The sequence below is a fragment of the Triturus cristatus genome, chromosome 8, assembly GCF_964204655.1.
Source record: "Triturus cristatus chromosome 8, aTriCri1.1, whole genome shotgun sequence".
NCBI lineage: Eukaryota > Metazoa > Chordata > Amphibia > Caudata > Salamandridae > Triturus > Triturus cristatus.
The window spans coordinates 29,952,926-29,972,964 of record NC_140591.1 but is presented as its reverse complement, the minus strand read 5'-3'; the positions used below and the strand labels follow the sequence as shown (position 1 = coordinate 29,972,964).

The 20,039-nt window shown below is 48.3% G+C and overlaps 1 protein-coding gene across 9 annotated transcripts in view; it reads right to left on the bottom strand.

Annotated features, from left to right (window-relative positions):
* LOC146799881 (uncharacterized) overlaps positions 1–20,039 on the bottom strand; it is a 638,539-nt gene that overhangs the window by 169,829 nt on the left and 448,671 nt on the right. For all 9 annotated transcript variants that reach the window (XM_085620807.1, XM_085620809.1, XM_085620804.1 and 6 more), the window contains one exon: positions 3,852–3,947. In XM_085620807.1, the coding sequence (XP_085476933.1) occupies positions 3,852–3,947 (96 nt within the window). The remainder of the gene's footprint in view (positions 1–3,851; positions 3,948–20,039) is intronic.

The window sequence follows — 20,039 nt, the reverse complement described above, 5'->3', positions numbered from 1 at the left end:
TAGGCGTCGTCAAGAGCGTCAAGGTGGGTCCTTGGGTGCTGGATTCGGGGTCACAGTCGCCGGGGGGGACGTCCTGAGGGTCTCTGTCCACTCCAGCACAGGCCAGGCCAGGCTTGGCGGGTGCAGCGTGCGCAGGGTTCGCGGTTCCTGGCTGATGCCAGGGGTCAGTTACTTGCTTTGAGCAGTACCACTGCTCGTGGGAGTCCCAGATGCTTAGAGTCCCAAGGTAGCCAGGTCCTCTGGGGTTTGTGAGGTTGCTGGCCACAGGAGATGCCAGGATTTAGCAGGAGCAGGTTCGAGGGTCGACAGGCCGGTAGGGCTGGGGCCAAAGCAGTTGGTGTCTTCCTCTTGTTAGCAGCTGCACGGCAGGTCTTCTGGTTTCTTGATCTTCTTTGCTGTTTCAGAATCTGGATCTAAGGAAGAAAGGTTCAGGGTGCCCCTAAATACTAAATTTAGGGGCATTACAGGTAGGTAAAGGGCAGGTACCACTGTGTCCCTGCCCTGGGGTGTGTACACCCCCTATCCTGCCACTCTCCTGTGGGAGGGGGCAGTGGCCTAGTCCTGATTGGGCAGGGCTCCCCATCTTCAAGATGGCAAGAGCCCGGAGATGTGCTTCACCTCGCCTCCCCCACCTGAGGGGTGAGGTTGGCAGAGGTTGGCACACCCCCTGTCCGTCCCTGGGGCTTCCGACCAGTCTTCCCGCCAGAGTGGGGGTTTAGAACCGGTAGGGGCCAGTTGCTGAGTACAGCAAGTAGCCTGGAGAAGCTCACAAAGGCGGCATGCCTTTGAAGCTTCCCCTGCACATCCTGGGGGAGGAGACCTAGCAACTCGCCCAGGATGTGCATTGTTGCAGGCCCAGGAGAGCCGATGGCTCTCGACCCAGGGGTCCAGCAACATGTCTGCTGTGTGGCAGCCTAGGCAGCCCCTCAGACAAGACGTGGATTGTAGGTTAGGTTCAGGGGGGATCTCTAAGATGCCCTCTGTCATGCTTAGTACAGTAAATCCTGCACTGGCATTAGTGCGGGTTCAATGTGCTGAGAAGTTTGATACAAAACTTCTCAGTCTTCAGTGGAGCCATCATGGTGCTGTGGAGTTCGTGTTGACGGTCTCCCAGCACCATATACTCTTAAATGGCAGCACTGCACTTACAGTGCCCAGGAATGGAGCTGGGTACTGTAGGGGCACAGGGCTCATGCTCCTGTACCCACACCACTGGCATAGGGCACCCAGCTAGAGGGGTGGCTGTTGCATGCCAGGGCAGTGTGTGTTGTGGGCATGGCACACAGGGATGTATGCCATGTCGACTCTGTTTTGTTCCATACCCAGACTCTCAGCCTGCAAGGGCAGTGTGTTTGTGTCAGGGTACAGGGCCTCTAAGGGTGGCACAATAAGTGCTGCAGCCCTTAGGGGCCTTCCCTGGTCACAAGGCCCTAGGTACCTAGTGTACCATTTACCAGGGGCTGACATGTGGCCAGGGTTTGCCAATTTGGGTTTAGGTTTCAGCACAGTTTTTAGGGAAGGAACATGGGCCCTGGGCACCTGATTGGCAGAAGCCCAGGGCACACTCAGTCAAAGTACATTCAGCAAAAAGTGGGGGCATACCATGCAAGAAAGATGGCACTTTCTCACAGGGAGTTACTAGGATTAGTGTGAGAGACGTTTGCCTTAGCTTGCGAACCACTGATGGAATGAGTGGGAGAGGTGGAAAAGCGTAGAGAAATATCCCTGACCAGTTCATCCATAGTGCATTGCCCTTATATTGCGGATGTGGGAACCTGGAGGCGAAGCTTCGGCATTTTGCGTTTTGGTATATGCGAACAGGTCTATGTGAGGGACTCCTTAACTTTAAAAGTATGGGAGGAGAACCCGAGGGTGGAGTTCCCATACGTGTATTTGCTGTCTCTGGTTGAAGCACCTCGGTCAGGAGATTAGTCCTGACCAGCACTGTAGGCAGATCTAGTCCCAGAACCTCAGGTGCCCTCTTTACCACCATGGCATAGGATGCACCCTCCTCCGTAGCCACTGTTGGCAGAGAAAGCATGCCAGTATCTGGGGAAGTGTCCAGTCTACTGTCCTCTCCAAGTTTTCCATACCAGTCCAAGTTCTCCTTAGAGACATCCTGGTGTTCCAGAGAGTCCATAGATCCCTCCCATTCCTCTCCTAGCACATCCTCAAAGTGCTCAGGCGACAACACAGAACCCCTGGCTTCAAACGACGTCGGAATCAGCGACGTCGTTACGGCTCCATGTCATCAGGAATAAGGATGGAGCTGGCACCACAGATGGGCACAGGCAGCACCGACATCCGGTCCGACACCAAAGGTGGTCAGGTTGGCATGACCAGGGTCGACCCAGATCCGGGATCGGATCCTTGAGGCCGCTCCGGTGCCGTGGCCAGGGAAGACAGCATCTAACCCGATGGGGCCCATTCCAACTACGCAGGGCCCGAGGGCTCACCAGCAGGGTCGTTCCACTCGAATATCCAGTGCATGGCCTGGTAAAATTCTTTGATTTGAGCAGGAGTCACTCTGGCTTCCGGAAAGAGAGGGAGGCACTGAAGTTGACGAACGCTCGCCGAGGTGAAGTCCACTTGGACATCCTCTTCCCCGAGTGTCCCGAGAACCTCGAGTGGGAAGAGGAGGACTTAGGCCTCTTCTTCAATCGGGACCGGGTAATCTGCAGAGTCTCGCTGGATTGTGATGACTGCCGGGCCGAGCGGAGCTTCATCGCTCTCTCCCTCAAGGCCTTCGGAGCCATGGCCCCGCAGTCTGAGACACCAGAGACAGACGAGATGGGGATCGGTGACCAACATCATGCGGTTACAGGCACCGCACAGCTTGAAACCTGTTTCTCGTAGACATCCCTCTCACACGAAGTGGAAATCTTTTTGAATTCGACAAGAGTCGTGAAAAAATCTGCCAAAAAGTGGCAGAGGGGTAGCTCTTCCCGGATCGCTGCTTAACTGGCACGGAAAGAAAAGAATAGACTTCCACGCACCTGGGTGGCGCCTATATAGGCACAGCAACGCAATAACCGATGCTACCGAATCTGACGTCACGCGGAGCCGAATGGAGCCACCCGACACCGCGCGCAAGGGGTATTGCTCAGCAAAAGTTTCCGGATCCAGCCTGATGCCTGGGAAATCCAAAGGTAAAGAATCTGCAGCTAGAAGTCTTTATCAGTTAGAACCAATTACAGATGAAACCAACAGATAGCGGAAAATTGTACAGCGTGTTAATCCATAAAAGATTCATGCTAGAAAACTGTGGCATACTTTGCAGTCTCAAACAAAACTCTGCAACAAACTTAAAGAGTTTATTGCTGGGTTAAGCTATGTTCAAACAACAAGGGATCTAGCTGGTTGTCCAAGTAGCAGCTCATATCTCTAATCCATCTAAAGGACTCAGGATGCAATTTCTCCTATACACATCTTCTGAGATTGCACAAAGTAAACAGGTAAAACCTGTTTAGGTTTATACGTAAGCCTGAAACCAGGCTGAAAAATCCATCTCTTCCAATAGGGGAGGTAAAGCTTGCGCCAGATCCAGCACATTCAACAGTGGTCCAGGTACAGGGAGATTTTTTCCAGCTTGGAAGTGTAATGATTGTATTTACCATTTTCTTCTCAACATATAATTGTCTTTGGCTTTCTCAAAGCCATACACGGGTTCTTGATAGTAACTCCAAAGCATAGCTTACAGCCTTGCACTGATATTTGTATTTATTGACAAAGATGGTAGTTATCATAATTCTGCCCTTTTTTCACAATACAACGAGAACACTATCTCCTATATACCAGCAAATGTTGCTCACACACCACTGTTAAGCAAATAAAATATGTACATGACTTGCCTGTCTTTTCTTTTTCATTATTCAGCTCCTTCTGGAACAGTGGCTTCTTGGAAACAGGAAAGCACGGTGAAATCCCAGATTTAGCAAATGGATCAGCTAAAAGAAAGGCAGAATATATTGGAGAAAGTAAGCTTAATAGTAGATTAGAAGGACTCAACGCTTGGTGGACGGGGGAGGTGTATGAGTGCTCTTCAGATTTTGCCTCAAATAAATTGGTAGCCTAGTGCCTATTAGCAGGTTACAAAATGGTACTTTGTAATAAATCACCAACACTGGGAAGATGACAGTAGGAATCCTAGAAAATTGTCTAAGTTGTTGGAAACGTTTATAGCCCCACTACAGAACAAGTGGCACTTCACGGACACGCTCACGTTTGGACTGGAGCAGCTCAGGCAACTGAGGTTTAAAGAGCCATAGCCATCTCCTTGGCCGTCCATGGGGGAAGATTTGGGGCAATAAGCCACTCTCACTGCGGAGCCAGAAACGTATAGGCATCTTTACATTTTATGTAACACAACGTCTGTCTACTTTGGGCATTAATGGTTTAGCAGTCCAAGAAGGTATTTATCCCAACCAAGCTTAGTTTATAAGGAAACTTTTAAAACATTGAAAAAGAGCTCCAAGGAGATGCTTTCTGCCTAAAACTACAATACATCAAAAAGCTGTTGTGAAATTTATAGGAAAGGGGATTTTTATGAGGTGTGTTTGTGAGACTTCACCACGTAATAGTAGTGCAATTTGTATCAGGACCAGTTAGATAAACCCTTAGCTCAGTCCTTGGTAACTGTGGCATGGAGCAGCTGGCTTAATCCAAGGAACATGTGTAAAGCATTTAGAAGTATCAAAACAGTCAATAAGTAGGAAACACTACAGAATAAAATCTGACACCAATTTAAAAAAACGAGTTCCTTTTCATCTTAAGATAGACTCCCAAAAATCTATTGAAGGAAATCGGAGATATACATTTTTAAAGGTAAGTAAATCACTGTAGTTCATTCTTCGGCAATGCATTAAATTGTTGTAAGCGGTTTGTGTAAGAAGCTGGCTCGGTATATACTATACCAAAGTGAGGTATAGTGTTCACAGAGTCCAGTGGAGCCGCAAAGGTATTCAGAGGTCAAGTTAGATAGCACCTCACTCTCTATTTGTGGTAGTGTGGTCGAGCAGTAAGGCTGTGTCAGAGGACAGTGTTAAGCATTTGTTGTACACAGTCAGTAAATGATTTCACACACTCAAAAGACTGAACTTCAGACCAATTTTTTTTGTATGAAAATATTCTTTTATTTATTTATTTTCTAGAACCATGCAAGCCTGGCACCGATAAGCAATAAAAACTTCACAGCACTATTACAGTTTATAAACAATTTGAATTGAAGTTGTATGTGCACTTTGTTTTGACTTACAGGATGGTTGCAGAGAAATTCAGTACTTTGTAAAAACAGTACATAGACTTGAATGGGCTTTTCAGTAAAATTACAGGTAAGTTACTTTTTAGATTACTTTTCTTACTCAGAGTAGTATACCTGGATACTACTCTGGGACGTTTCCTATAAACAGTTATGTAAAATCGTTTTAGTTAAATAGTACAATTTTAAAGAATTTCTTTAGGTTTTAAACTCCACACTTAGAACGTTTTTCAAGAAAAACAGTCAACGTTATCATATGGAGGAAAGGAAAATGCTACTTACCAGTATGCATCTGTTCTTGGCATGTAGAGCTGCAGATCCACACACTTATGCATAGATCGCCATCTGGTGTTGGGCCCGGATGTTTGCACTTTGTTGTTGTCCTGGAAAGTCTTCGGAAGTCACAGGATAGGTGGCTCCTCCTTTGGACAATAGTGCGCATGGGCATCGACTCCATCGTCAGATTGTTTTTTCGCCAAGAAGGTAAATGATGGAGTTTTGTAAGAAACAGAAAGAGACGTCCATGTACGTTGTATCTAAATAAGATAATAATGGAACAGATAAAGGTAGCCGGGGACGTAGGTGGGCGTGTGTGGATCTACAGCTCTACATGCCAAGAACAGATGCATACTGGTAAGTAGCATTTTCCGTTCAAGGCATATGAGCTATAGATCACACACTTGTGCATAGATTGCATAGCAGTACTCTTCCTTACCGGCGACCACCAGTGTCTGTTGCAGTAGTTTGAAATAGTGTTTTAAGTACAACTTGACCCACACTAGCTTGTTGTTTTGCCTGCACATCTATACAATAGTGTTTTGTGAATGTGTGCGGTGTAGACCATGTAGTTACTTTGCAGATTTCATCTAGGGGAATGTTCCCTAAAACTGCCATTGAAGCCCCTATCTTTCGGGTAGAGTGGGCTTTAGGGGGAATAGATAGCGTGCGTTTTGCCTTGTGGTAGCAAATGTGTATACATTTGACAATCCACCTTGCAATGCAAGATTTGGATATGGGATTGCCTTTATGTGGCGGTGAAAAGGATACAAAAAGTTGTTTTGTTTTACGAAAAGGTTTTGTTCTGTCTATATAGTAAAGGAGTGCTCTCTTTACGTCCAGTGTATGAAGAGCCCTTTCTGCTACTGTTTGTGGTTGCGTGAAGAACACTGGCAACTCAACAGACTGGTTCAGATGGAAGGGAGAGATAACTTTAGGAAGGAATTTGGGATTTGTTCTGAGAACCACTTTGTTATGATGGAGTTGTAAAAATGGTTCTTGAATGGTTAGTGCCTGTAGTTCACTGACTCTCCTAAGAGATGTAATGGCCACAAGGAAGGAATATGCTACTTACCAGTATGCACCTGTTCTTGGCATGTAGAGCTGCAGAGCCACACACTTAGGATAGTAGATCGCCATCTGGTGTTGGGCTCGGATGCTTGCAGGTTGTTGTTGTCTTCGGAAGAAGTCTTTGGTCACGAGATAGGTGACTCCTCCCTTGGACTACAGTGCGCATGGGCATCAACTCCATCCTCAGATTGTTTTTCGGCATGATGGGAAATGATGGAGTTTGTAGAAAAGAGATAGATGTCCATGTGTAATGTCTAAGTAAGACTATGCTGGAACAGATACAGGTCCCGGGGAGGTGGGTGGGCGTGTGTGACTCTGCAGCTCTACATTCCAAGAATAGATGCATACTGGTAAGTAGCATATTCCGTTCGAGGCATATGAGCTGCAGATCACACACTTAGGATAGATTATATAGCAGTATCTCCCCTAGCGGCGGTCACCTGTATCAGTTGCAGCAGTCTGAAATAAAGTTTTAAGGACAGCCTGACCCACAGAAGCTTGTTGCTTTGCTTGCACGTCAACACAATAGTGTTTAGTGAAGGTGTGTGTTGTAGACCATATGGCTGCCTTACAAATATCTTCTAAGGGAATGTTTCCTAAGAATGCCATGGAAGCCCCTATGTTGCATGTGGAATGCGCTCTAGGGGGAACTGTTAGTGTGCGTTTAGCCTTGTGGAAGCATATTTGAATACATTTAACTATCCACCTTGCTATCCCAGATTTGGAAATGGGGTTGCCTTTATGTGGTGGGGAGAACGCAACAAACAGTTGTTTTGTTTTGCGGAATGATTTGGTTCTGTCAATGTAGTAGAGTAGAGCTCTTTTAACGTCTAAGGTATGAAGAGCTCTTTACGCTACCGAGTCTGGATTTGGGAAGAACACTGGTAGCTCTACTGATTGGTTAAGACGGAACGGAGATATGACTTTTGGAAGGAATTTCGAATTTGTTCTAAGAACCACTTTGTTGCGGTGTAATTGTAAGAATGGTTCTTGTATGGTTAAAGCCTGGATCTCATTTACCCTTCTGAGGGATGTGATAGCTATAAGGAAAGCTACTTTCCATGTGAGGAACTGTAGTTCGCATCTATGCAGAGTTTGAAATGGGGGTCCCATGAGCCTTGTAAGAACAATGTTTAGATTCCACACTGGAGAGGGTGGTAATCTGGGAGGAATAACTCTCTTAAGGCCTTCCATGAAGGCTTTGATTGCAGGTACTTTAAATAGTGACAAGTGTTGTCTATTTTGTAAGTAGGCTGCTAAGTGGAGACGTATTGATGAGTATGCCAGATTACATCTTTGCAAGTGCAGTAAGTAGCAAATGATGTGTTGGATGGATGCATCTAACGGGTTTATATGATTATTAGTACAGTAAATGGCAAATCTTTTCCATTTTGCAGCATAGCAGCCCTAGTGGTAGGTCTTCTGGCCTCCCTTATAATGTTCATGCAGTCTGGTGGCAGGTTTAGGTAACCGAACTCTAGGACTTCAGGAGCCAGATTGCCAGGTTCAGTTGACCTGGATCTGGGTGTCTGATTTCTCGATGGTTCTGGGTTAATAAGGACGGGGAGAGATGCAGTTTTTGGTGTGTTCCAGTAGTGTTGGGAACCACGGTTGGCGTGCCCATGTGTAAGCTATTAAGATCAGTTTGAGAGACTGTTGCCTGAGCTTGCGTACCACTAATGGAATGAGTGGGAGAGGTGGAAAAGCGTACGCAAATCTGCCTGACCAGTTAATCCATATCGCATTGCCCTCCGGGTGGGGAAATCTGGCGGCGAAGGTTGGGCATTTTGCATTTTCGTGTGTGGCGAACAGATCTATGTCTGGTTGGCCCCATTGTTGGAAAAAGGGCAACAGGACTTGTGGATGTGATTTCCATTAGTGGATCTGTTGAGTTTGTCGACTCAACAGATCGGCAACTTGATTGTGAACCCCTGGAAGGTGTTCTGCCAGCAGGTATATGGTCTGGGGAATGGCCCATCTCCAAATGTTCTGTGCGAGCTGGGACAGCTGTAGAGAATGTGTGCCTCCCTGTTTTTGTATGTAATACATGGCTGTCATGTTGTCTGTCCGGATGAGGACAGTTTTGTTCTGGAGATGTAGTTGGAATGATTTTAGCGCTAGGAACACTGCGAGCAGTTCCAGGTAATTGATATGGATTGCTTTTTGTTGAGTAGTCCATTTGCCCCGAGTGGTGTGTCCTAGGAGATGGGCTCCCCATCCCGTGAGAGATGCGTCGGTTGTGATCACAATTTGTGGAAGAGGCTATAGGAACGGCCGCCCTTTGGACAGGTTTTTTATGTTCCACCATTTTAGAGAGCGATGTGAGCGGCTGTCCACCAACACCAGATCTGTAAGTTGTCCGTGAGCCTGGTTCCACTGACGTGCTAGACACTCTTGCAAGGGATGCATTTGAAGTCTTGCATAAGGCACAATGAAGATTCAGGACGCCATCATGCCTATGAGTTGCATGAACACTCTTGCTGGAAGAGAGTGTTGGGCTTGAAATTTTGCGACCAGAGCTTGTATATTGGCTATCCTAGCATGGCTGGGATATGCTAGGGCTGTGGAGGTGTTTATGGTGGCTCCTAGATGTTGATGTATGTGAGAGGGTTGGAGATGAGATTTGGGATAGTTTATTGTGAATCCCAAGTTGTGTAAGATTTGGATAGTTTGGCGAGTGTGTAGAACACATTTGTTGAATGACTTGGCTTTTATTAGCCAGTCGTCTAGATACGGGAAGACATGAATTTGTTGTCTTCTGAGATGTGCTGCTACTACTGCTAGACATTTGGTGAATACTCTGGGCACAGTTGTTACTCCAAATGGAAGGACTGTAAACAGATAGTGTTGTCCGTCCACCACAAACCTTAGGTACTTCCTGTGAGCAGGATGTATGGGAATGTGGAAGTAGGCGTCCTTGGGATCTAGTGTGGCAAGGAAATCGCCTTGTTGTAGTAGTGGTAGCACTTGTTGAAGAGTGATCATATGGAAATGATCTGAGTTTATGTACAGATTTAGGGGTCTGAGGTCGAGTATTGGTCTTAGAGTACCGTCCTTTTTGGGGATTAGGAAGTATAGAGAGTATACCCCTGTACCCTGATGTTGTAAGGGAACTGGCTCTATTGCGTGTTTTTGAAGTAATGAGAGAACCTCTTGTTTGAGGAGCGTAAGATGGTCTGGTGACATGGAACGCTGCTTGGGTGGTATGTGTGGGGGGGTAGTTGTCAGTTCCAGGCAGTAACCATACTGGATAATTTGTCTTACCCACTTGTCTGTTGTGATGGAGTTCCAGACAGGTAGGAACTGTTTGAGTCTTCCCCCGACTGGAGTGGAATGGTCTGGGGGGAGTGGAGGAAAGTCACTGTTTTGTGGCGGGGGAGGTACGAGTGTTGGTATTGCCTCAACCTCGATCCTTGTTGTTGTTTCCTCTCTATCCTCCTCTAACGTATCCTCTATTGGGGGATGTTTGTGTAGAGAGTTTGAACGAAGAGGAGGTGTCCGCTCCCATATTCTTGGAGGCTCTTCTGTAGAAGGAGCGTCGAAAGGAGCCACGTGGTTGTGGAGACTGTAATGCTCCCATTGACTTAGCAGTCTGTGTCTTTTTTCATTTTTTCAAGTGCAGTGTCTACTGCTGGCCCAAATAGTTGTTCTTGGTTAAATGGTTGACTAAGAATGGTAGTTTGTACCTCTGGCTTAAAGCCTGAAATGCGTAGCCAGGCATGGCGTCTAAGGAGCACACTTGTGTTTATTGCTCTAGAGGCGGTGTCTGCAGCGTCAAGTGCACATTTAATTGACGCATTTGAAATAAGTTTTCCTTCCTGTATAAGGTCATTTGCCTGGGTCTTATATTGGTCTGGGAGATGTTGTAACAGGTTCTCTAACTGGTCGTAGTGAGCTCTATCATAGCGTGCTAGTAGGGCTTGAGTGTTGGCAATACGGCAATGGTTAGCGGCTTGTGCTGCTACTCGTTTGCCATAGGCTTCTACCAGTTTGGATTCTTTGTCTGGGGGTGGTGTATCTCCCGTGGTTTGGGAGTTGGCATGTTTCCTTGCGTTGGAAACTACCAAAGAATCCAGAGGGGGCTGTCCCTTGATGTAACAAGGATCTTCTGGGGCAGGCCTATGTTTCTTTTCGATTCTTGGGTTAAGCACCCTGGCACAGACTGGGTCTTTAAATACCTCTGTGGCGTGTTTTATAACCCCTTTAATCATAGGTAAAATTTGTACAGACTTTTGTGACTGTTCGAAAGTGTCTAGTAGGAAGTCTTCCTCGGGTGCGTCAGAGTGCATGGTGACGCCATGGTAAAGTGCCGCTCTATTAAATAATTGTCCAAACCCCAGGTGGTCATCTGGAGGGGATGGTTTGGAGGGATATGGTGTAGGGTCAGGCATATCTGGCAGAGGGTATGTCCAATCGTCCAGTGGTGCAGTGTCTGGGTCCGTGAAAGGATCAGTAGGATCATTAGGATCACCCCCTATCCCTAAGACTTCATCATCATCATCCTGTGGGGGTGGTGTATGTGATGGAGAGGGTGGAGGTAAGGGTGGTGTTGGCAGAGGGGGTGGGGTAGAAGGTCGTATGGGAGAGGAAGGAAGAATAGGTGATGTTGCAGAGTCCTTCTTGTTTACAGGAACTGGGGCAGGTGTTGTGTCCAGTTTCCGTTTCTTACATGGCACCGCGGTGACATGTCCAGATTTTGGATTAATGTAGATCTTTTTCTGTTTTGGATCTGGATGAAAAAGGTCTTGTTCTTCGGGAACAGTCTTTGGCGCCAATTTTTTCGGTTCCGATCGAGGTTTTGGGTGATCGGTGGAGTTTTTGGCTTTAGGAGGTGTGTTAGAGTCCTTAGCCGGTGGTTTCGGTGCCGATGGGGTTTTCGGAGCCGAAGTTGAGTCTTTCAACTTGGGAACTTTCGGTGCCGGTTTTTCTATAGGCCTCGATGTTTTCGGTGCCGAAGGTGTCGCAGCCGATTTCGGTGCCGAGAGGTCTTGTGTCTTCGGTGCCGAAGGTGCCGGTGGAACAATGACATGCGGCTTGCTGGGGCCCGAGCTACCGGAAGACTTATGTTTCTTCGGAGCGGAGCCCGGAGGCGGGGCTTCTGAAGTATGTTTTCGGTCTCGACTGGGGCCAGCTGGCGAAGTCTTGACCAATGCCTTTAGTTTTGGAGGGGTTGGGGCAGGGGCAGTAGTACTCACGCGTTGCCCAGGAGTAATGGGTCGTCTGTGTCGTCTGCTTCGGAGATGATTTGTAGATCCTCGGAATCTTCTTCCGGGACATCTGGACCCTCGTCAAAGATGTTTTCTGGTTCCGGAGCTGATCTGTGTGCCATGATGTGGCGTCGAGCCCTTCGATCTCGAATGGTCTTTTTGGATCAGAATGCTGGACAGCTGGACTCGTCGTGTTCCGGTGATAGGCACAGGTTACAAACTTTGTGGTGGTCACTGTGCGGAAATTTTGCTCCAAACTGGGGGCATTTTTTGAACAGCGTCCTTTCCATGAGCCGTAGGCCTTACGGTGTGGAGGGGCCCAGAAGCCCGCGTCGACGTCAGGAATCGAGCCGATGAATCGATATCGAGTGAAGGTGCTTCGGTATTGTTGTATAAGTTTTTTCGCTTCGAAAAGCTTGTAATTTGAGATTTTTAACCGGAGCGGAAAAGTTACATCCGAACCCAATGGCAGAAAAAAACAATCTGAGGATGGAGTTGATGCCCATGCGTACTGTAGTCCAAGTGAGGAGTCACCTATCTCGTGACCAAAGACTTCTTCCGAAGACAACAACAACCTGCAAGCATCCGAGCCCAACACCAGATGGCGATCTACTATCCTAAGTGTGTGATCTGCAGCTAATATGTCTCGAACAGTGACTTTCCATGTGAGGAATTGCAGTTCGCACTTGTGCAGAGGTTCGAATGGAGGACCCATCAGTCTTGTGAGGACGATGTTTAGGTTCCACACGGGGGAAGAAGGTACCCTGGGGGGAATTATTCTTTTGAGGCCTTTCATACATGCATTAATGGTGGGCACCCTGAACAGTGATAGGTGCTGTCTATTTTGTAAGTAAGCTGCAATGGCAGCGAGGTGTAACCTAATTGACGTGTATGCTAGATTACATCTCTGAAGATGCAGAAGATAACATATGATGTGCTGAGTGGAGGCATCTAGAGGGTTGATGTTGTTGTTACAGTATATACCAAATCTTTTCCACTTGGCTGCATAGCAGGCTCTAGTGGTGGGGTGTCGAGCCTCTTTGATAACGTTCATGCAATCAGGGGGAAGATTGAGGTAACCAAACTCTAGGACTTCAGGATCCAGATCGCTAGGTTGAGCTGTGCTGGATCTGGGTGTCTGATCTCTCCACGGTACTGTGTTAAGAGTTGTGGGGAGAGGTGTAGTTTTTGGTGCGGGACTACTGATAGTTCTAGTAATGTTGTGTACCAGGGTTGTCTGGCCCACGTTGGAGCAACTAGGATCAGTGTGAGCGACTGTTGTTGCAGCTTGCGTACCACTAATGGAATGAGCAGGAGAGGCGGAAAAGAGTACACAAATCTGCCTGACCAATTCATCTATATCGCATTGCCTTTGGACAATGGGTGTGGATATCTGGCGGCGAAGCTTGGGTATTTTGTGTTATAATGCGGGCAGAAGAGATCTATCCCTGGCTGCCCCCACATTTGAAAAATCAGTTGGAGAACTTGTGGGGGGAGGGGGGGAAGTTCCCACTCGTGAATCTGTTGTGTCTGTCGACTTAACAGATCTCCCAGGAACTCAAAATCACATAGCAGATGTTGTGCTAATAGGAAAATTTTCAGAGGAATGGCCCATCTGCATATGCTCTGTGCTAGTTGGGAGAGCTGGAGAGAGTGCGTCCCCCCCTGTTTTTGTAAATAGTACATTGCTGTCATATTGTCCGTGCGGACTAAGACAGCTTTGCCTGATATCTGTTTTTGGAATGATTTTAATGCCAGAAAGATTGCTAGTAACGTCAAATGGTTGATGTGGAGTAGCTTTTGCGGAGGTGTCCATGTGCCCTGTATGGTGTAATGAAGTAGATGAGCTCCCCATCTGGTGAGTGATGCGTCTGCTGTTAGCACGATCTGTGGAACCGGCTCTATGAACGGTCGCCCTTTGGAAAGGGTTTGGGTGCATAGAGCGATGTGTGCGGCCGTCCACCAACACCAGATCTGTCAGCTGACCTTAAGCTTGGTTCCACTGACGTGCTAAGCATTCCTGTAAAGGGCACATCGGGAGTCTTACATGAGGTACTATGAATATGCAAGAGGCCATCATCCCTATGAGTTGCATGAACACTCGAGGTGGAAGGGAGTGTTGCTGTTGGAATCTTGCTATAAGAGCTTGCATGCTTGCTATCCTGGCTGGACTGGGATATGCAAGGCTTTTTGGGGTATCTATTGTTGCACCCAGATATTGTTGTATGTGGGATGGTTGGAGGGGAGACTTTGGGAGGTTTATGGTAAACCCCAAATCGTGAAGTAGTTGTATTGTGACGCGTGTGATTTACATACTGGATATAGTGTCTAAATATGGGAAGACGTGAATCTGTTGTCTTCGTAAGTGGGCTGCTACCACTGCCAGATATTTTGTGAAGACCCTGGGTGCTGTGGTGACGTAGAACGGGAGGACCTTGAACTGGTAATGCTGGCCGTCTACCACAAACCGAAGGTATTTCCTGTGAGCGGGGTGAATGGGAATGTGGAAGTAGGCGTCCTTGAGATCTAATGTGGCAAGGAAGTCGCCTTGTTTGAGTAACGGAGGACCTGTTGAAGAGTGCCTTTGGAATGAGAAAATACAGGGAGTAAACCCCTGTGTTCTGGTGATGAAGGGGAACTGGCTCTATGGCATGTTTTGTAGGAGGGAAAGTACCTCCTGTTTTAGAAGCGTCAAGTGGTCTGCGGACATTGGACGTTGTCTGGGTGGAATGTGCGGGGGAGTGGAAGTGAACTCCAGGCAATAACCGAATTGTATGATTTGTCTCACCCACCTACCGGAGTAGAGTGGAGGGAAGTCAGTGTTTAGGGGTGGAGGCGATACGAGTGTTGGTAGTTTTGCCTCTACCCTTATAGTTATTGCTCTTGTAGCCTCCTCTGTAATAGCCTCTTGCAGATGAGGTCTGTGTTGGACTTTTGTACGAAGTTGAGGGGTTTTCTATGGAAAAACCTCTAGAGGCGCCTCTGTAAGAGGAGCGACGAAAATAACTTCTGGGAGCTTGCGAGTGCAAGGCTCCCATTGATTTGGCGGGTTGGTGCCCTTTTTCATCTTTTCTAAAGATGAGTCTACGTTGGGTCCAAAAAGGTGTCCCTGATCAAAAGGCTGATTTAATATTGTGGTTTGGACCTCCGGCTCAAAGCCGGAAATGCGTAGCCATGCAGGTCTGTGTAAAAGGACGCTGGTATTAATAGCCCGGGATGCTGTGTCCGCAGCATCGAGAGCACAACAAATGGAGGTATTTGTTATGACCTTGCCTTACTGGATGAGATCATTAGCTTGTGTCTTGTATTGATCTGGGAGGTGTTGCAGTAGGGTCTCTAGCTCATTGTAGTAGACCTCTATCATATCATGCGAGCAAATCCTGTGTGTTGGCAATCCTCCATATGTAAGCTGCTTGAGACGCTGTTCTTTTACCATCAGTTTTGATTCTTTATCAGGAGGTGGGGCATCTCCTGTGGTTTGCGAATTGGCCCTTTTCCTGGCGTTGGAGACCACTAAAGAATCTAGGGGAATTTGCCCTTTAATATAACCAGGGTCAGATGGGGCAGCTTTGTATTTCTTTTCTACCCTGAGGTTAATGACTCCAGCCCATACAGGATCTTTAAACAGCTCGGGAGCATGTTTTATTGCCCCTTTTAACATGGGGAGAATGGCACTGGACCTTTGGGATGGTTCGAAAGTGACATGAGGAAACCTTCCTCTATAGGGTCTGTATGTAGGTTTATCCCGTGGTATTCTGCTGCCCTGTGTATTAGTTGAGTGAACCCTATAGTGTCCTCAGGAGGGGGATGACCTAGATGGGTAAATGTCGTCCTGAGGTGTGTCTGGGACATCTGGTGTGTTGTAATCTTCCATTGGATCCTCTGGGGGACAAGGAGGACTGGGTCCCTCCAAAGGGTGATCATCCCCCATGTCATCAGAGGTGTCATTATCATCTGGAGGTGGAGAACATGGTGGGGGAGGTGAATATGGGATAGGAGAGTGGTGTGGAGGGGCAGGAGGAGAAGTAATCCTTAATGGAGGAGTAGCGATGTCTCTTTTCAGGGAAAGTGGAGCTGGTAGAGGTTTGTCCATTTTCCGTTTTTTTGAAGGGCTAAGTATGAGTTGCCCTGTTTTAGGGTCTCTTTGAAGTGTTTTTAGGTAAGATCCGGTCGAAAAAGTTCCTTCTCAGGCGTGTATTCTTTCAGCGCCGACTTATTGGGTGCCTGTTGTGTACTTGGAGGCTTTTTGTGCTCTTTAGGCTTGGAATCGGGGGATTTTCTTGGATCCCGATAGTGGTTTCGGCACCGACCGTTTTTTTGGTTACGGCGTTTCTTTCAGATCCGTAGGCCTGTTCTCCGAAGGCTGAGAGCCCGAGGTTTTTGGAGCCGGTGTTTGCTCAGTTCCGAGGATTTTTTCGGAGCCGGGGCGTCCGTGCCAGAGGGTTTCAGCATCGATGTGGAGGTAGGCCTTGGCACGGAGGAAGGCATCGGTTTCTTCTTCGGTGCCAGGGATGGAGTTTCGGCACCGACGGCAGGCTAGCTCGATCCAGAGTGGCCTGATGGCTTTTGTACTGGCTTCTGTGCCGAGCCCGACGATGGGACGTGAGAAGTCTTGTCCCAGTGTGCACCTAGGCCCGAGGGCAAAGGCGTGACCGAAGCCTTTTTGAGAAGGGGGGGTGGGGGTGTGGTGGGGTCGACGTCAGTACTTACGACCCGCTGCCCCGGAGTGATGTATTCGACGTCAGGGTCGTCGGCTTCGGAGGAGCGGACGGCGCTGTGTTGAATTTGCTCTTGCTCCGGTACATTAATGCCTTCCTGGAAGATGTCGTCGGGATGGATGTCGATGATCGAGCCATTGTTCTTCGAGTTCTTCGGTCCCGGATCGTCTTCTTGGAGCGGAAGGAGGCACAAGCTGGACAAGCTTTGGCCTCGTGCTTGTGTGAAAGGCAGAGGTTACACACCTCATGAAGATCTGCGTGTGGAAACCTGAATCCACATTAAGGACACTTTTGAAAAGGAGTCCTTTCCATGAGAAGAAGGCCCAATGGCGCAGGTAGGCCCTAAGGTATGCGTCGACGACCGGAATCGAAGATTTGATGGTCTGGTAGAGATGCGCGTCGAACGGGAACGTGATCGAAACAATACCGAAGTATGGGGGAGGGTTTTGCGTCGAGAAGATGATCGGTAACGACACCAAACTGGAGCGCGATTAACACATCCGAGCCCGATGGCGGAAAAAAACAATCCGACGATGGAGTCGATGCCCATGCGCAATATTGTCCAAAGGAGGAGCTACCTATCCCGTGACTTCCAAAGACTTTCCAGGACAACAAAGTGCAAACATCTGGGCCCAACACCAGATGGCGATCTATGCATAAGTGTGTGATCTACAGCTCACATGCCTCGAACATATTGTTATTGGTTTTGAGGTAAGTATTTGGTAGTGGGAGTTGAGGTTCTGGGGGTAGACTCAGGGGTACCCCAGGGTCAGGGATGCACTCTAGTTACACCCTCAGCGGCACCAGGACGGCCGAGTGCAGAGTGCTGAGGCACAATGTTTTCCAATGGGGGATAGGGGGCCTCCAGTTGGTGGCTGCTGACAAGCAGGCCCCTTGGTTGTGGGAGCAAAGCTCCTGGACTTTAGCTCAGGTCAAATGGGGAAAAAAAGTAGCACCAAAGGTGCACCTTCAGCGGCACTAGGGCGGCCGGGTGCAGGGTGCTGTTTCGGCATCAGGCACCCTGTTTGCAATGGGGAACCTCCAGTTTGCAAAGGCACTGCAGGCTTGGGGACGAAGGTCTTCTGGGTGCGACCACCACTTCGAGAGGTAAGTTGGGGGTTGGTTAGGCATTGTCGGGTTGGCCACCCAAGGCTGTGGGGCGTCAGGTGCAGGGGTGTCTTATGGGGTCGGATCTTCTTACCAGCTCCTGGTCGCAGTTGGGGGGACCTTCCGGATTTAGGCTGCAGGCATCAGCTGGAGGCTTGAGGCAGGTCAGGGTTCACCGGATCTCGGGTCAGAATCTAGCTTGTGCCGTGGACGGCAGGTGCAGAGTGGGGCGGATCCGCGGTGTCCGGGCGGAACCAGAGGTTGCAGATGAACAAATCCAGGGTTCACGGGAGACGCAGTCTTTGATGTTAAAGGCAGGTAGGTCCTCCGAGGTTTTCAAGGTTGCTGGCTGCAGGACACACAGGGATTTCGCAGGAGCAGGTTCGAGGTGGACACAGGCCAGTAGGGCTGGGACCAAGTCAGTGGGCGTCTTCCTTCTTGTTAGCTTCTGCACAGATGTTCGGTCCATCATCTCTTGTCGCGGGTTCCCGTCTGCATTCTAGGTTCAGGACTGTCCCCTAAATACTGTATTTAGGGGGCGTTTTAGGGGTCTGTAGGTCAGTAGCCAATGGGCTACTGACCTTAGGGTGACTACACCCTTGGTGTACTTACCCCACATGGGAGAGTGAGCACATTCCCTAATCCTGATTGGGGAGTGCCTGCCATCTGCAAGATGGCGAGCACTGAAGAGTGGGCTTCACCTCGCCTCCCCCACCTGAGGTGTGGAGTTGGCCACACCTTCTGGGCTGGCTAGTTTTTCCCGCTTGTCTTCCCACTGAAAAGGAGGGGAGACAGGAAGAGGGCCTGCTCCTGATAGCAAGAGAGGCTGGGGGTCGCATTACAAAGGCTGCCAGGCCGACGCTCCCCTGCCACAGATGGCTCTTCCTGGCCTGGGGAGGTGTGAACACCTCCGCCCAGGAAAGGCTTTGTTTCTGGGTTCAGGGAGCGAAGGCTCCAACCCTAGGGGTCCAGAAACATGTCTTGTGGTGGCAGGCTGGTGTGTACCAGTCAGGGAACCCATCAGAGGCTGGTCGTTTTTCCGTGGGCATCTCTAAGATGCCCTCTGTGTGCATTTTTCATTAAATCTCGCACTGGCATCAGTGCGGGTTTAACGTGCTGACTTCCGTTTTTCAGTGTAGCCATTGTGGTGCTGTGGAGTTAGTTTATGAGAAGCTCCCAGCACCATATACTCTTAATGGCAGCACTGCACTTACAGTGTCTACGAATAGACTTAGACACTGTACGGGTAAAGGGCTCATGCACCTGTACCCTCACCACTGGTATAGGGCACCCAGCTAGAGGGGGGGGGGGGAAAGACTAATCCGTGCCACGGCTGTGGGTTGTAGGCATGGCACACAGGGATGTGTCCCATGTCAACTCTTCACTTTGTTCTGCACTAAAACATGCAGCCTGCAAAGGGGGTGGGGGGGTGGCGGTGTATATATATATGTGCGACTCAATCCTTTCCCTGGTGGAGAGGTTGTGAATAATATTTAACAGCTTGGTCCAGCTGTGCGTACCGCACCACCGGATAAGGAGCGCCATGTTACTGCCCGAATTGGACTGCAGTTTGTTGAAGGCGAAAGCCGTTGAGGGCAGAAGGCACCGCCAAAGACTGGACTTTGGAAAGGTCTCCAGCACATGGAATTGGTGTGCGAGGGACCAAAGGTGACGCAAATGGTAAAAACATCATAAACATTTTCGGCATCACCCACCGGAGGGAAAAATTACGGACCGGCTTTGCACCACAAATACCAGCATGCCTCATTGTGTGCCTATCGAGGCGCCCACCAGGGGGCAAACATCGTTACTAAAAGCAAGTGTTTGTTGCTGCATTCGCAAGTCTGCTGATGCCGTGGCTACCCTCAGAAGAAGGTCATAGTCTGACCGAAATGCATTAGGAACTGCCAGCGTTTTAAAATTATCCAAGTGGTTACCTTAAGGAGTGCGACTCAATCCTTTCCCTGGTGGAGAGGTTGTGAAATATATATATACACATATATATATTCACTGAAAAAACCATAGGTTTCAGACATGTTATAGTTAGCGGAAATTTTACTGATAAAAAACCAATGAAATTCCCCCGTTATAGTTAGTGCAGGCAACTATAACTCACGCGACCGCAATCCTCTGCTGATGCTAATACTGTATTTAGACACTTATTTGCCCATGTCTTCTTCCATAAATTTTTAGCTATACATATATTAGAAATATTTTTTTTTCATAAAGACACATATGTCATCAGCAGAAGATTGCGGTCGCGTGAGTTATAGTTGCCTGCACTAACTATAACGGGGGAATTTCATTGGTTTTTTATCAGTAAAATTTCCGCTAACTATAACATGTCTGAAACCTATGGTTTTTTCAGTGAATTTGCAAGGTTTTTTAAATGCTAATTCCCAA